Below are 17,632 nucleotides of genomic sequence, written 5' to 3'. Positions count from 1 at the left end.
CTCCACAGAAAACATCAAACTGGTCTGATACGCGTTTGCTCTAAGTGACGGACCTGTTGGCTTTCCATGAGCGTGGTACTGTGGTTACTCTGGATCATAATGATTCAGTCACTTATCTATCTGTCTGGTACGCTGGAGCCTTCACAGCGGTGGAACTTTTTGGTGCATATTTTCAGTCACTTAATTTGATGGGAAAGTCAGCGGTGCCCTACATAACGAACGCATATCTTTAGCGCTCGTGTCGGAGTTGGAAAAGGCATGCGCGCGCAATGTGAAAGCACAAATTGTGTGACACTGCTAACAGTTCCTATAGGCTCATGCGAAGACAAAATTAATCATCCCGTGTCGTGAAACATTGCGTCACTTTATTCTTCGACAAGTGAAAAGTAAAACAGTCTCGCTCTGAATTACGGTTGGCAGAGACTCTGTGCACAAAAGACGCCCGCCAAGAGGAACTGTTCGAGAGGAGCGCGAGCGAGTCGGCGCGTGGAGGCGTAATAAACAATCCCCAGCTCGAGGGACGCAAACTCGAAGGCGCTTCCTGGCCGAAACCAGTTCTGCACTCAACAAAAATGGATTTGACCCGCTGTTTAAAACCCACGCAGGTAAGAACAGGTCTCGTGGCGAGACTCCGCGGCGTTTGATGCGGAGCTTGGAGAGGGTGGAAGGGTTGTGAAAACCTCGCGCTACCTCCGCGAGCGGGGCTGTTGTGCAGAAAATGGCGTCATCCTTCTCTTGTTCTGCCTGAGCATGGCAGGGACGAGCTCGCTCTCGGCGAGCTAAAGTGGCCTTCCCTCGCGCTTTAACGGGCTGCAAATCCCAGATTAGATTCCAATGACCGTTGCTGCGGTCCGTGCGGCGCTTCTTAGTCTCACGACTGTAATGTGTCGTTAAGGGGAACACGCGCAAAGCCGGAAGGGTCACCGCGCCTGTGCGCCACGCTACTTCTGGGTAAAGGTGCCACCGAGTTGCAAAGCGCAGCACTTCAGAATCCGCACGGCGGCGGTTCCGGTTGTTTTCCCGGGGGTTGGAGTTTCACGACCAGTGTGGGTTAGTCGCGAGCTGATTTTGTTGCTGCTCTCTCGTGTTTCATGCCTGCGTGCAGCCCGCGTTTACGGCGCACTCGCGGCCATGCTGCAGTCTAACGGGCCTCTTTACGGTTTACGGTTGTTGTTTTTTTTCTTTGATCTCGTTAACCTGGTCACTCCGGGGTTCGGCGCAGGGCTGCGTGTAGGGGGAGCTCTGGGGGGATAACAGGGATCGTGAGAACGGAGAAGTGCTTTGCGCTCCCGTGCAGCCTGCCAGCCGAGGGAGTGTGGTGAAGCACGTGAAATACGTTCTCCAGCACGACACGCTGCTTTGCGCATGCCTCCCGACTCTCTTCTCGGTACCGCTCTTGACGGGTGAAAGTTCTGTGGGCCGCGGGCGGCACCGCACTCCGCCACCGCGGACTCGCGCTTCCAGCTCCCCGCCGCTGGCCCCTGCCCACCTCCACCGTCAGCTACGGGCATGCGTCCTCGCGAGGACATAACGAGGACAATGTGAGCAGGGCTATCGTGTGCTCGAGACCACATTCCTGATCATGCGAGCACCTCGCTAGCTAGTGAGAGATAACCAGCCTGCAGCGACAACATAACCGCGATAGCGTAAAATAGTTTGTATTTATTATAAACCGGCCCGGGGTTCGGCGCACGGAACTGGGTTCGAAGTTGTGCACCTACTCTTCCTCGTGCAGCTCACCGGATCCTGTACGGTACTGCAGACGCAGTTTAGTGTGTGTGAGTAGCGCTCGGTCCGCACGCGCTCCTAGTGTCACTAATAATGTGCCATTTGCGTCACGCGGAATCCCTTTCCCCAAACGCATAAGAGACAGAGACGGACCCGGACCTACCGGACACGGGGCGGTTTCGTGTTGGCCTCGTGTGCGCTCGGACTGGTGCTGGGTGCGCGCGCGGCCCGTCGACCCACGTTTCCTACCGAACACTCGCACGCGCAGGACACGGACGTTACGGCCCGTTTCCTGCCCATTGCGCAAGTAAGTAGCTCGCATGGTTTCGCGTTTTATTTGTTAGCAAAATGTGGCGAAAATCCGACGTGTGATATAATCGAGAACCTTAATGAACCGTCGCGGGGCGGAGTATTGTGCTCGCGTGTCGGTCCGGTCCTTCTGGAGGAGGCTTTCACGAGCTCTAACGAGGTTCGAAGTGCTGCACGCCTTTGCCCGAGTTAGCACGGAGCTTTTGAAACTAGCAGACCGAAAGGCCTTTTCTTTATTATTCGTCAGCTTCTAGACATTTTAAGCAGCTTTAGTGTGTCGGTACCTCAGATTGTGATTTTTGTAAAACTTTCCAGGCGCTGAAATCCGACAGTTTTGAAAATGATTCTCACGGGGCGTTTGCGTCCTCTGCGTGCACGTGACCAGTGACGTCGTGAACGATGTTGAATTGTCATTAAATAGTTTATTTATTAAACGCTTACAATATTGTAGTTAAATGTGGAATTGTTAGCAGTGAGCTAAAACATTTTTGTTTGTACCGTCTGCTTACTTTTCCGGGAATGCAGTTTCACTGTACTGTCCAGTTATTGATGATGGGTGCAATCTCAGTCGTGTAGTGGCTCTTACAAGCCCGGTGTGTTTTGTATGAACAGTCTGGAATTTTCCTGCAAAGAGCTTTTTCATGCCAGAAGCACGTTCACTGTGTGTGGGGCTCCGTACCTCACTCTGGTGGAATGCACAGAGCCGGAGAGAACCGAAATCCCGCTTGTAGGATTCCCCTGAAGTGCTGAATCCCAGCCTTCCCTCACCGGAATCCCAGACCTGATGGAATGGTGGAAACAGTGAATACAGATATAGAGGACTGTGAGGGGGATGAAGATTGTTGTTGTTGTTAGTCTTTCTGTCTACTTTCCCTTCTGTTCCAGGTCATGACAGGTCATATAACTTGTGCAGTACCTACACTGCACTTTCTGGCACTGTGTATATGAATGGATGCAGTGTGGCGACACTGGAGATGTGAACCCTGGCAGATAGTCTGTCTTTAATTAGGTCATATGGTTTACCCTGGTCTTGTATTGATCATTAGTAAAATGTCACTAAACATGAGTACAAAAATATCTAGACACGCTCACTGTGCAAGTGATCTTAACACATGCCTCTCAGCCACTGTGGAGTCTTAAATTGCTGATGTGTTTGTTATTTTATCTGAGACAGAAGAAGCACTCAGGTCGTCTCTTCCAGACCTGCAAGTTGATTGAGTCGCTGTGAGTCCGTGTGTTGCTGTGAGTCCTTGAGTCTGAGTCGCTGCTCTTCTGTAGTGACTCAGCCTTCAGCTGTGTTCATGTGATAACTGTTATTGAACATCAGCCTTGCTCACATCATATGTAATCTAAAGTTTTATAGGCGTGTACTACTTTGATGACGCTGTCTTGCATGTAACGACTGCTTGCTTATCTCCAGCTGCTTGCTCTGTTCTGACCTGTTAAATGTCCTGTAGCTCTGAACGGCTCCTGGGATTTCCTCACTTTTTTGTGTAAAACAGATTTTTCACTGCTGGAGTTTACTTGGCGTTACTCAATTGGCTCCCACAGAGAAAGCAAATCGTCTGTTTCGTGGTGACACCAGTCGCTGGTTGTCCTGCAGCGCTCGTCTTTAGTCTGTCTCCTCCGTGTGCGCTCAGCTGTGGGCTCAGAGCAGGGCCTCAGTTCTGGGTATGAAGGTGATGTCCAGGGCAAATCTGCTGTGTTCATTCACCTGAAGGTTTAAAATATGTCACTTCCTCAATCTCCTCTGTAGAGGCGCAACACGAAGAGAAAAGAGCAAGAACAGGGATGACATTAATGACACATTTATAGAATGAGGGATATGATGTCACTGCTGTAATGATGCGTTTATAGAATGAGGGATATGATGTCACTCACTGCTGTCTCTCCTCAATATCGTCTCCTCAATCACAGTCTGTCCTCACTTGCAGTCACAAAACTATGTACCCTTGAAGATTTAAAGATGATGTATTTAACTAACTTTAGGTAATCTTACAGTTAATGTCTATGTGATAAAAAGACATTAGAAAGACAGTGAGCTACCAACATAGAGATGTTAACTTAAAAACACTTCAGTTGGTAATTGTAGTTTATTTGTTTATCTAGTTTTTTATGTATTCTGTTTTGCCAGTGGATGCTATTTTGTCCCATTTACAAAGTTGGGCTGTCTTTCCATCTAATGTTCATTGTTGCCGTTATGGAAAGAGAACCTTGTGTTTACTTTCTGTGGGTGATTTTAAAGACTTCGGTGTGAGGTAAACATGGTGCTCATGACATGACCTCAGTTCACCTTTCACAGGCACGAGCTAAGTAAAGTTTATGTATTGTAAGCATTTAATTATTTTATTTATTTATTTGTTTAGTCACCAGCAGAGGGCGCTGTAACGCACTCAGAAATGAATCCATTAAATTAAAGTGCTTTAGTGTGATCAGACTTCACTACACAACACTCAGATAAAGAAAAGGCTCTTTGGATGTGAGGTGTGAACCTCGGTGCCGTGGACGGACCCTCCTGTCCACTCAGCTCTTTAGAGTCTAATTGTCAGTTGCTGTTTTGTTTGAATAACAGTGTCTCAGTCAGAGGTGAGAATGGTGAGGAGATTGGATCTCCTTCTCTCTTTGTGTTTTGGGTGGGTTAGTGGGGGGGTGTTAGTGGGGGTTGGGGGGGGGGGGTTGTGCATGTGTGAAATTACCTAACTGCTGACTGTGTGCGTGCGCGTGTGTGTGTGTGTGTGGAGGAGTTTTGGGTTGTTGTTTTTTTTTTGCCTCCCTCCCCACTTCTTCAAGGGCAGAGGGGATTGAATTTACCACACACGCGCGCGCGCGCACACACAGAGGGAGGGGCAGATGGACAGGCAGGGGGAGGAATGCTAGCGAGAGAGTGGGGGTGGGAGGTAGTGAAAACTTCCAAGGGTCATTTCTGTGTTGTCTCGCGTCTCTGACGAGCTCTAAGCTGTCCTGGTAGAGGCAGGAACAGCCGCAGGGTTACAGCCCGGCCATGTATCCAGCGCATACATCACGCGCATCATTACACTATAGTGTTGCGTTTAGTCGTCTCCTCTGGCGTTCCTTTATGGCTCTCCCCTGTAGTACTCCTCCACACCGCCACCTGGTGTCTGAGTTTGCCGTCCATTGATCCAGTGTTTTTGCTCTGTTCAGATTTCCAGCTCTGCGGTGGAGGACATGGATCTCTCGGCAGAGATGCGGTGGAGTAATGAGAAGTCCTGTCAGACAGACGTGTTGTGCCATGAGCCGCCCAAGGTGTGCCAGCCGCCGGGTAAGTGTCCTGCCCACCCAGATGGCCCCTGCGCAGCCAGAGTGGGTCCTGACGGACTGGGAGTGCCTGCTGGCTCAGGGGTGGTGGGAGGAGATTCAGGAGCATTCCGCTAAGCTCTGTTGTCCTCCACACAGCAGGAGCCAGGGAGTCTGTGACCCTTACAGAGGACAGGTCAAACCCCACCCCTTCAGGCTACACACACACACATGACTGAGGTTGCTGGTCAGGACAGTGAAGTGAGAAGCCGCTCCCCCTTTCGGAGCTTTTGCGTAGGTCACTTATGTTGCGTCTGCACTGAATAGTGGCGCCTGGGACCGGTATGACCAGCAGAGCGTTATTCTGGGACCAGTATGACCAGTGAGGCTGGCTCTGGTGGTTCCCCTCGTCTGATTGGAGGGATCAGAAGTGATGCGGATTGAAATGCCAAGCCCCTCTCGTGTCAGAACCTCCTCACCAGGCTGACGGCCCTCCCCATACTGCGCGGCTGGTGTCCCGTCAATCATGTCCACCATGTCCTTGTCCTGCTCGCTTCACTTGCTCTGTCCCTGGGTGTAGGAGGTGGGAGGAGCTCTGCAGATGGGGTGGAGCTTAAAGGGGTGAATCGTACTGTATGCCTGTAGAGAGCTGGTGCCTTTGTGTCTCCTTTCCACCCTCTCTCTCTCTCTCATACACTCTGGGCTGAATTTGTTTGGTTCTGGTAAATATGCAGATGAGCTGGTCAACAGGCAAGTAGAGTTTTTGAGGTGTGTGTGTGGGACTAAATCATCTCACACACCACAACATTTTCAGAAAGGCTGCATTAGAGCTCCTGGCCACTAGGGGTTGTTGTTTTCCAAACTGTCAGCAATGCGTTTTCTGAACATTTGTTTACCCTGTTAAATGGGCAAAATGCTTGACTTTATTAAAGACACTGGGGACAGTAGACGCTCTCCGTCACCCCTGTATGTGCAGCTGGGGACAGTAGACGCTCTCCGTCGGAACACTTCCACTGATGGTGACATGCAGTGTCTTTGTTTTGTTTTGGTTACTACTGTTTGGAGGCTTAATTCCCCCCCCCCCAATTTCCTGTCCTTTCTACACTGGCCATGTTCTCTGAGCTGATTTCTGATTGTCAGCTGCAGTTCCTACAGGGAACATCCATAAAGGCTAGAGATGAATGTACAGGGTTGCCACGGTGACCTCTCCTCTGGTCACCGTGCATGTGACCCACCAGTACACTGAGTTTTTGTTTGGTTTAACAAATGTCCAGTTGTGGTTAAGATTATGTATCTTAAATCTCCCTTTGTTTTACAGTTCACTGACAGATCTGTTATGAATAATATTTTAACATTTGAACCCATGTGGCTTAATTAACATTAAAGTTAATGTGGATGTTCAAAAAAGAGTAATTCAGTTGGTCGGGTTTGAAGGGAACATGGAGGTGTCATGACTCAGGGTTGTGTGTGTGTGCGTGCATGTGTACCTGTACACGTGCATACACGCGCACGTACACACACCCTCAGAGAAAACAGATGTTGGGTGTAACTGCTTGTCTGTCAAAAATATTGATTTTTATTTATTTATTTATTTTTTAAATACACATTGATTCTAAAATGTTGATACCATTCGTTGTTTTCCACAATATTGATTCTGTCCACATCAGATGCAGTTTCCTGCTTGTGCATTCATTTTCTCTCTCTCTCTCACACACACACACACACACACACACACACACACTCTTCTTCTGGTTTCCCTCGATCACTGTGCTGTTGATCAGAATGTTAGCTCGCCGTGTAGTTTAATGGCTTCACTTGTATTTGTAATTAAATTAATTTAAACATATTTTGTGAAGACAGACATTAATCTCTCTCGCTCGCTTGCTCTGTTGGGTGGTACCTGCAGAGCGCAGTAGAGACCCCAGACTGTGTTAACATTCACATATTTCATTAGCAACACTGTTCTCTCTCTGTCCTTGGCTTGTGCTCACTGAATAAAAACCACCATCACTACAGTAAACTTTCACACTAATCAGAGTGTGTCTTGCCCCGAAGGTGTCCATGTTGTGACCACACCTTTGTCTGACGTATGGTCTGACGGTGGTGTTTACCTTGTTTGTTCTGGTGTCTAGTGTACAGCGTTGAGCTTGGAGACCCTCCCTTACTGCAGAGACAGCAGAACACATCCAAGTCCGGCATCCACCAGATCATCGAATGTTTCCGTACAGGTAACAAATTCTAATCTAATTCATTGTATTTGATGAAGGGTTTTGTAGAGGTATTTGTTTTCAGGGTTCAGGTGATTGGTGATCTTCAGTGCGTGTGCTGTTCAAGGGGGAGTGCCCTGTGAGCAGGAAGAACACAGTCATCTTCAGGTTGGCTACACACTGCCTCCTCTTGGCCCATTACAGGTACTACACAGTTGAGGCACATTCTGCTCCGGGAGGTAGACACCATCTTTGAGTGTAAACTCTGTCGGAGTCTCTTTCGTGGCCTTCCGAACCTGATCACGCACAAGGAGTTCTACTGCCTCCCCAGACTGCCAGAAACAGAAGGTTGGTCTACGTTCAACTGCAGCGATGCCCCCTGCTGCCCTGCTAAAGATCGTCCGTATTCTGACCCGCGTTTCTGTAATTCCGGCGGTTATGTTTATGTGAATAACGACTGAGCCGTGTTTCCTGTAGAGCACACGGGGAGCGACAGACAAAGCCTGGCGGTTAAAGACTTGCTGGAGACCCTGTACCCTCGGCCAGAGGGTCATGTGGTACGACTGGAGCCCATGGAGAGCAACCCCAACGCTGTGTACCAGCATGTGGTCAACAAGGACGGCGGAGGCCCCCCTTCTCACGATCAGAGCTCCGCCCACAGCAGAGAGAGCTTGCGCAGGCCTACACCGCCCCACGCGGAGGCAAAAGCGGGGGAGGAGCCACAGATGGACGGAGAGAGTGAGGATGAGTGCAGCGAGGACGAGGAAGGCCAGAGTGAGGAGCAGATGGAGGAGGCGGACGGAGACGATGGAGTGGTCCTGGACGACGACGAGGACGAGGACGAGGAGAGTGACAGCGACAGTGACAGTGACGACGAAGAAGAAGAAGATGATGAGGAAGATGAAGGAGACCAGGAGGAAGGTGATGGTGTGCGCGACCTGGTCATCACCTGCTGCATGTGCGGGAAGGACTTCAACACGCGGCGCGGCGTGCGCAGACACTGCAGGAAGATGCACAAGCAACGTCTGGAAGAGCTACGGAAGTTCACGGAGACGCGCACGGTTCCGATCAGCCTGCTGTCGGTGATGAAGGACCGTCTGACGGGCCAGATCCACCCCCCCTCCACCGACGGCAAGCGCTGTCCCATCTGCGCCAAAACCTTCGCCACCAAAGCCAACGTCCGCCGCCACTTTGACGAAGTCCACCGCGGCCTCCGCCGAGACCTCATCACACCTGACATCGCCACCAAACCGGGCGAGCTGGACTCCGCCTCCCCGCGCCGTGGCCCCGCCTCCGTCCGCCCCAAGCCCCTGTTGCCCCTCCCCCAGTACAACCTGTCTACCCTCAAGTGTCTGCTGTGCAAGAGGACCTACAGCACGCTGGCTCGGCTGAAGAGACACATGCGCTTTGTGCACAAGGTCACCGTCCGCGGCTGCAGGGGCCAGGACGGGGGCCAGGATGGGGCCCAGGACGGGGGCCAGGGCTCCCCGGACGACGAGAGCCGGCCGGAGCGCGCCAGCCCCCTCATGCGCAGACACAAACTCGCCCTGGGCTTCGACTTCAAGCAGCTGTTCTGTAAACTGTGTAAGCGTCAGTTTAGCTCGCGGGAGAATCTGGCCAAGCACATCGAGCTGCACACCGACAACGGCAGTGACATCTTCATTAAGTTCTACCGCTGTCCTGTCTGCTGCTACGAGTCCCGCCGCAAGCGCGACGTCCTGCGTCACGTCACCGTGGTGCACAAGAAGAACACGGCGTACTTGGCCAAGATCCTGCCGGTGTTGGAGAGCCGCGTGGTGAAGAAGCCCGCCGAGGTCGTGCTGGGCGACGGCACCAAGCGCCGGCACGCCAGGGGAGACGTCAACGGACGCAAGGCCGACGGCCCCGGGCCCTCGCCGCCCGTCACCCGCAAGCAGAGCCTGTTCCCGCGTGGCACCCAGAGCTCAGATGGCCCCGCCCATCACGACCAGGACGTGCAGGACGGCACAGAGGTGCGAGTCACCAAGAACTTCTCGCTGCACGCGTGTGACATGTGTGGCCGCGCATTCGCCAAGAAGGTTTACCTGGAGTCGCACAAGAGGAGCCATCGCAACGCAGCCCACGGCGAGGCCAGGACGGCGGGCGTGAGCACGCGCTCCAAGTCCCTGCTCTGGTGAGCCACTCGCCAGCACTAGCCCCCCCCCCCCGCAGATGAGGGGTTTGTTGTGAGTCTTTGTGTGTGAGTGAGTCTGTGTGAGTGAGAGTCTGTGTGTGTGTGTGTATAGACATGGACCTTGTTTGAACAGTTGTTGGTCACGCTGTCCTGGTAGAGGGGTGTGTGTGTGTGTGGGGGGGGGGGTACTGGGGGTTGTGGGTGGGGTGTGTACATGTTAATGGATCCGCTGCGTCTCCGTGACCGTGGGCTCAGGCTTGTTAGCGCGGTCTGGGTGGAGGGTCTGAGGGTGGAGGGACTGCTTTATCCTCCTGGAAGCAGGTGCTTAGCAGCATGCAGGTTAAAACAACACACTTGATTATCACTTAGTCACGGTCCGCTTGTGGCTCAGGGTCCCACGGGGCACCAGCATCACCGCAGAGATGAGGCTGTTTAAACAGGGCTAATTATTGACCACTTAGCTATCTCACAGCTCTGTCTCTCTCTCTCTTCTGTTCACAGATCCCTTTAGATGATGTCCTGGCTCCCTGACGGTGAGGACCAGAGTCTTGGAGGATGTCGGAGGAATGAGCTGCTAATCGTATCGAGGGAGAAGAACTGGACCAGAGAGAGAGACATGACAGAGATTCATTGTATATACTTGACTGTACATACCACAATACTGGTTCATCTGAGCACATCTTTTCATCTCAAGTGCATTTTGGGCCTCCAGGTTGGGGGAGTGGTCTCTTCGTTCAAGACAGCCATTCTGGGTTGCTGTGGGCTGTTGGTGAATGAACCATGTATCAGAGAGGACTGAAACACTACACGGCTGCTTGAGGGGAAGGCCTCTGTGCTCCTGGCTGGGCTGCTCATGTCCTGCACGTGCACGTCACACCGGCGGCCCGATCTCGTACCGTTGCGTGTGCAGCCCGTTCACCTGTGCACCAGGCATGAGAGTCGGCAGCCCCAGCACGGTAATGGCTCGAACCACGCAGTTCTCATTGGTACTCAGTGCAACCGTTTGGGCTTGCATCTGGACCCAGTTTTTTCCTTTAGTGCTGGAGGATGCCATGTGCTTAGGACTCAACACCACTGGAATGTTTTTACAGTATTTTTCTGTGCCCTTGAACTACAACACAGCCTCTGTTTTTTGTTTTTTTGTTTTTTTTTTGGGGGGGGGGGGGGGGTGTTTTGTTTTTTTAAGTTGAACTGTATTAACCTGAGGGAGTATTTGCTCCAAGACAAACTCCGGGTCAAAACGGGAAGAGCTGCCATCGTTTGACGTTGACGTGTGTTTAATGCAGATATCTACAGAGGGATGAAATTGCCATCTTACTCATTCCGTGCTTTTGGACACGGCGCTTGTTTCGAACCGCACGTGCAGCCGGTTTCCTCACCTACGGGGTCTTGTCATTTCTCTAGACTCCGTGAGGAAGGGCGACGCCTCTGGTCTAACTTTTCTCACAGGCTAAATGAATGTATTCAATTATGAGTTTTGCTTTAGCGCCAATAAAGCAGTCTGGAACACTTGGGTCGCGTTTATTTGTCGATTAATCATGACGTACTAATACGCTCCAGTGATTAATCGCGACGCGCAAATACACGCCACTGATTAATCGCGACGTGTTGTTAATGCACGCGAGTGATTAATCGCGACGTGCTAGTGCACGCCCGTGTTTTAAACGATCTGCGCCGTGTTGTGGTCGTGCAGCGCTAGAGATAAAAGTAAGGTTGTCCTACCACTTGGTCCTCACGAGAGGGCAGCAGCACTCCACGCGGACGGAGAGGCTGTTCATGCCTTCACGTGGTGAGCTGATTGGCTTTACATTTTGCAGCGCTGCGCAGTGTTCGTCACGTGCGTTGTTTTTCTTCGCGCGTTACATCGCAATGTGACGGAAGGCTGTTCGTGCGCCGCGCGCGCAGGCCAAAGTCCGTGTCCTGCCGGAAATATTAAAGGGTGAAGGCTAAGAACACGTGCGGGAGGTAAATTAATATTTTAGGATGCGAGACGGTTTCCCGTCGCGCTGAAGAATTTCCGCCACGTGAAGGAAGGTGTCGGTCTTCAGTATGAGTCCCATTAATAAAATAATTAGAATCAAGTCATTTTCTGTAGTTTGACTGCATGCCTCCTTACTGGGTAAAAAGTGTGTGTGTGTGTGTGTGTGTGTGTGTGTGCGTGCGTGTGTGTAGACACGACCAATCACAGTGGCGGAGAACATTTTTGTGATTCGCTCTCGCTGAATGCGCTGTTCTTTTCAGCACCAAAGCGCGTGCTGCACGGTGAGCACACGCCAGCCCTGTAGGATCCCGAATAAGGTAGGTGCTTAATGGCTTCTCGGGTTACTGTTTTACACGTGTCACACTTTTATGAGGAAATTGGAACTCGCGGGGTTTGTCTGTGTCTGGCAGCTGGAGATGACCGACACTTTTCTAACATCAGCTGAAGCGCGGTGGTATGGGGTGGTTGGTGTTGCCGTGGTGTGGGTGCTTTGGTGGTGTGGCGTGGAGATGCATAGGGCGAGTTGCGGAGCTCCGCAGTGAAGTTGGGTGACCCAGCGGCATGCAAACCCCCGCTTTAGTAGTGGAGATGATGGCATCTCCCAGTATTACGATGTACATCAAAATAAATGGGTCAATGCAATGCTGTCGGTTTAAATGTTCTCTAATTTGTAAAATAACCGTAAATGAGGCAAGACAAATGAAAAAGAATGCGCATATAGGAACCTCAGGCGATCCTTACTATAGTGCATAAATGATAGCTGGCTGTTTTTCGCTCTCATAATTTCATAATCATACCAAATTTGCTTTTACACATTAAACATGTGAATGGGGGTCCTGAAAACATTGTTTTGCTATAGAACTTACAGGTCATTGACGTAAACGTGACTTGTAGAACAAATTAAAATGATTATTTTTAAAAAAACGTACAAGGAAACAGGACGTTTTAGGCTACAACTGCTGAAGTGCTGGGAAGCCCAGGGGAGAGGCGCTGGAGCTGTCACTGCTGGATCCCCAGAGACAGATCCTCCTGGACAACATGTAATCGGATGGGCAGAAGACGGCGTGACTCGAGACATTCCGATACTTGTGAATTAAAGAAGAGAAGACGTGGCGCAGACGTGGCGTGCCGTCCTTCTGTCACTTATAATCACCGATAACCATCGAAATAATCAAGTCTGCGGCTGCAATCAGTTCGGTTTCATTAGTGGAAGCAGAGAGGGGTGGATTATCGCGCGCCAGCAGGGCAAATGGTGGTTTAATCTGAAGCATCAAAGTGAAGGAAAATGACATGAAACTTATTTCATAAAACCCGGATTTTCGTAACACTGAATCTCGCGTGCAGAAAGTGGTGTATACATCAAACTCAGATGAGTTCATCCATTTTGACTGGAAGTCCTATGCGCGAGCTAGGCTGTGAGCTTCAAACTGCTTTGATCCTTGGCGAGAATGACATGACCATACGCACCGCGCGAGCTCCTCAGCCTTCTCGAGGGCTCGCGCCTGTTGTTGGCGGTCGGAATCACTGCCGCGAGCGCAGTACGACAGCAGATAGCGCAGGTCTCGAGCTGAGCGCTGCGTAAACGCGGACGTGGCACGGAACGTCGGTGCGTAATGAGGCGAAGACAGGAGGGAACCGTGACCGTCATTCCGGTATTTTCACGGCGGTTCAAGTCTTTAGTTACTCTAACAACGTCATTTGTTGCCCGACTGCAGCCGTACTGAGCTTCCAAATACGTCTCACACCGATCCGGTGTGGGCGCGCGCCTTCACCAAGAACGCTATAAAATATCTGACAGAGTAACCTCCACGGGCGAAACACTTGATAATGACTGGCCTGCAACTAACAACAACAACACATAAAACAAATAAAACAACACCAACAATCCTCCATCTAGCAACTTGTAATAGACACATACTGGCTCTGTGTTGCGAATCTTGAATCAGTTGAACAGATGAAAACAGGTTGACCTTTACCATCGCAATAGAATGTTCAAAATAAGAAAACAGCACTAGTGTGGCCTATGAAAGGTTTAGCTTCAAACAAACTAACAGACCAGTTCAAAGGAATGCTCCAGTCTGGAATACTACAATCAGGAATGCTCCAATCTGGAATGCTACAATCTGCCACCTCTGTAGCACATGGTGCCTCAGCACAGACAACAAATTCAGTTTGTTTTCCTGTACAAAGAAAAGAACGGAAAAGCCTGTTGACTTGGAACCCAGTTAAAGTCTTTCATGGTCTTTATATTTCAAATGTAAGTGAGCTTTGAGTCAAGAAGTACAGAGAAAAGAATTAAAATGACTTTTGTTGGTTGTGGATATGAAACAGATGCAGGAATAGAGATTAATCCTGCAGTTTCCTTTTAATATGGTGGTGTTTTTTCATATGGTGGTCTTTTTAATATGGTGGTGTTTTTTCATATGGTGGTCTTTTTAATATGGTGTTTTTTCCACCTTTTTTGGCTTGTTGGTGTCCATAGCCTAATATCAAAACAGGCTCATATATAACAACAGATTTATATAACAAAACAGGCTAAAATAACATAACAGGCTCATATATAACAAATGAGGGTCATATAACATTACAAAACAGGTTTTTGTAATATAACAAACCAGTGCCATTGTCAGTCAGCACTTCTCTGTTCTCTATCACACAGTCTGTTTGTCATACTAATAGATTGATTCTCATTTGTTGTAAATATCTTTGGTGAGCACTAGCGTTTCATGGGAGGTTTTCTCTGGTGCAGTAATGCACAGTGTTGATGTTGACCATGTCTCTGATGAGTTTCCCATGCTTGTCTGTGTGTGTGAGCTCATCTCCCAGTCTCTCACGCAGTGTTGTGTCTCTTCTGCAGGCTCAGCCATGAGGTCACAGCAGGATGTGAGGTTACACCAGGATGTGAGGTCACTGCTGCATTAGACAGAGAGGCGCCCGTCACACCTGCTTGTCCCGCCCCTCCTCTACTGTTCCTGCACATTTTCCCCGTGACATGTATCATAGACATGTGTGGAGCACTCATCTCCCTGGCAACGCCCCCACCATGAAGGGGGCGTGGCCTCATCATTAAGTGGAAGCGGCTGGATGGTCCCACCTACTTTTGTCATTACACCCCTTGGTATTACCCTTCTGGGATTTCTGGATTGTTCCTTGTCTCTGCGGTATCACTATGGCTTTAGGACCAACGCGGCTTGGTTGGGCTTCATGGGGGCTCCTCCTCCTAACGATGCAGCTTTCATATTGGCTCCCATCCCTCTGTCACCGGGTGGAGCCTCTACCAACAGAATACGCCCATTCCATCCGCTTGGATGGTGACATCATCCTGGGCGGCCTGTTCCCTGTGCACGCCCGGGGGGAGCGTGGCGTTCCGTGTGGGGAGCTGAAGAAGGAGAAAGGGATTCATCGTCTGGAGGCGATGCTCTTCGCCATCGACCTCATCAACAAGGACCCCGAGCTGCTACCCAACGTGACCCTGGGCGCCCGCATCCTGGACACCTGCTCGCGTGACACCTACGCACTGGAGCAGTCGCTCACCTTCGTCCAGGCGCTGATCGAACGTGACGGCTCCGACGTGCGCTGCGCCAACGGAGACCCGCCCGTCTTCACCAAGCCTGACAAGATCGTGGGCGTGATCGGCGCCTCCGCGAGCTCCGTCTCCATTATGGTGGCCAACATCCTGAGACTGTTCAAGGTATGACGCCTCGGGCCACCATGTCCCGCATCATCCCGTCACGTCCTGCTTTGTTCAGACACTGGCGGGATGTTTCTGAGCCTAATGGAAGGCTGCTGTTCTTACGTCCTGTGACAGAGTCTCATCCGTTCAGCAGTTACACGACTAAACCTCTTTCCACTTTGAAGTAGTTTTGCTGCGTTGGTTTGATATGTGTAAAAGCACTTTGAGGTTGTGAAGGCAGTCGTTGTGAGGGCCCAGGGCCCTCTCCTGAGGTTCGCCAGGCGCATGTGCACGACAGGCTGCTGGTTCTCTTCATGACCGTGCAGTATGTTTGGGCCATGGCCTGGGGGGGTGGGGGGTGGGATTGAGAGAGACACAGAGTGAGAGAGAGAGAGAGAGAGATGGAGGAGGGAGGAGGGAGACAGAGTGAGAGAGAGAGAGAGAGAGATGGAGGAGAAGGGGGGAGAGAGACCGAGTGAGAGAGAGAGACGGGGGAGAAGGGGGGAGAGAGACCGAGTGAGAGAGAGAGATCGAGTGAGAGAGAGAGAGAGAGAGAGACGGGGGAGAAGGGGGGAGAGAGACCGAGTGAGAGAGAGAGACGGGGGAGAGGGGAGAGAGAGACCGAGTGAGAGAGAGAGAGAGAGAGACGGAGGAGAAGGGGGGAGAGAAACCGAGTGAGAGAGAGAGACGGGGGAGAGGGGAGAGAGAGACCGAGTGAGAGAGAGAGAGAGAGAGAGACGGAGGAGAAGGGGGGAGAGAGACCGAGTGAGAGAGAGAGAGAGACGGGGGAGAGGGGAGAGAGGGATACAGAGTGAGAGAGAGAGAGAGAGAGACGGGGGAAGGGGGAGAGAGAGACGGGGGAAGGGGGAGAGAGAGACAGTTGGCAGGGAGAGAGAGAGAGAGAGAGAGAGAGAGAGAGAGAGAGACGGGGAAGGGGGAGAGAGAGACGGAGGAAGGGGGAGAGAGAGACGGAGGAAGGGGGAGAGAGAGAAAGAGAGCCAGAAGAGAGGGAGGGAGGGAGGGAGAGAGAGGGGAGGCTTTGTCCCTGGCCGGATATTGTGTTGAGGTGAATCCTCTACGCTCACCCTGGATATTAAAGGACCACAAACTCTGTGTGTCCCTCTCAGCAGGCTATTAAACCTGCATGTGCTGTCATTGTCAGCTCAGCAAATAGATAAAGTTCAATTATGACAACCAATTAAAAAGCAGTCAGTCTTACAGAAACAGTGTCACAGGCTTGGAGAGTGCCTGCCCTGTCTCCACATGCCTCCTGGGTAATATGTTCAGCGTGAATGTCACACTCGCCCCTGAGACCACGGCCATTCTACCCAACAGGACGGCAAACACTTCTGCTCCTTGCGGTCTCTGCAGAGACGATGCACAACATCGCGTGGCCAATTAACAATGACCCATTAATGAGCCAGGCTGCCTGGCACTGGCCTCCTGTTCATTAGCTGAGCAGGGCAGGAGTGGTTGATGTGGGCAGGATCTCTGTCATGAGTAATGAAGGAGTGTGTCATGTCTCTTGGAGTCCAGTGCGGCCGCGAGGCCTGGCTCATACTACAGCAATAACCCCTTTCACTGGTAAATATGGGACTGTGACTGAGAGAGAGAGAGAGAGAGAGAGTGTGTGTGTGTGTATGCCCGCATATCCACAATGAAGTATTAATTTGTTTAACAGGATTTAAAGAATTTAAATGCGGACACCCTGTTGCATTGCGATCATGTTTGAGCTAATGCTTCATCCAGTGCTTCATGAATAATACAACACAAGGAGCTGAACACAGTATCCTTCAAATTCATTCAGCATAATCCTGTAGAGTTTAGTAGCCAATCAGCATAAATCTTTAGAGTTTAGTAGCCAATCACATTTAGCTGTAGAGGTTACCAGCGAATCACATGTTCCACATTAGGATGAAAGGAAACTACAAAAGCCTCCAACACTGTATGTGTATATTTGGGTTTCACATTCACATGAACAGTTTTCACTGCAGTTTCTTTCTGGACCAAAAAAGTCATCTCATAAGAAATACATATGGCAGGCAGGACCTGTGTCATGCTGGACTATGCAGGTTTAGGATGGTGGTGTGTGTGAGTGCTGGACTATGCAGGTTTATGGTTGTGGTGTGTGTGAGTGCTGGACTGTGCAGGTTTATGGTTGTGTGTGTGAGTGCTGGACTGTGCAGGTTTATGGTTGTGGTGTGTGTGAGTGCTGGACTGTGCAGGTTTATGGTTGTGGTGTGTGTGAGTGCTGGACTGTGCAGGTTTAGGGTGGTGCTCTGTACGAGTGCGGCCCCAAGGCCTGGCTCACACCACAGCAATAACCC

The 17,632-nt window shown here is 50.9% G+C and overlaps 2 protein-coding genes across 4 annotated transcripts in view; both read left to right on the top strand.

The window, feature by feature from the left end:
* Window positions 1-302: 302 nt before the first annotated feature.
* Window positions 303-11,164, top strand: znf800b (zinc finger protein 800b). Of its 2 annotated transcripts, none has more exons than XM_035528723.1 (6): window positions 303-605; window positions 5,200-5,317; window positions 7,425-7,520; window positions 7,704-7,847; window positions 7,977-9,651; window positions 10,153-11,164. In XM_035528723.1, coding segments are annotated over exons 1-6 (2,067 nt in total). In that variant the 5' UTR covers window positions 303-572; the 3' UTR covers window positions 10,154-11,164. The 2 variants fall into 2 exon arrangements, with proteins under 2 accessions (XP_035384616.1, XP_035384617.1); XM_035528724.1 differs by having other exon boundaries at window positions 303-951.
* A 732-nt stretch (window positions 11,165-11,896) lies between these two features.
* Window positions 11,897-17,632, top strand: part of grm8a (glutamate receptor, metabotropic 8a) — a 159,020-nt gene continuing 153,284 nt past the window's right edge. The window contains exons 1-2 of one of the 2 annotated variants that reach the window (XM_027007489.2): window positions 11,897-11,949; window positions 14,490-15,323. In XM_027007489.2, coding sequence (XP_026863290.1) covers window positions 14,802-15,323 — 522 coding nt within the window. In that variant the 5' untranslated portion in view covers window positions 11,897-11,949; window positions 14,490-14,801. Of the gene's footprint in view, window positions 11,950-13,802; window positions 13,890-14,489; window positions 15,324-17,632 lie in introns of those variants that run through there. The other variant, XM_027007490.2, reaches the window with a different exon arrangement.

This window comes from Electrophorus electricus, chromosome 7 (assembly GCF_013358815.1).
Source record: "Electrophorus electricus isolate fEleEle1 chromosome 7, fEleEle1.pri, whole genome shotgun sequence".
Lineage (NCBI taxonomy): Eukaryota > Metazoa > Chordata > Actinopteri > Gymnotiformes > Gymnotidae > Electrophorus > Electrophorus electricus.
This window is presented reverse-complemented; position numbering and strand designations above follow the sequence as displayed.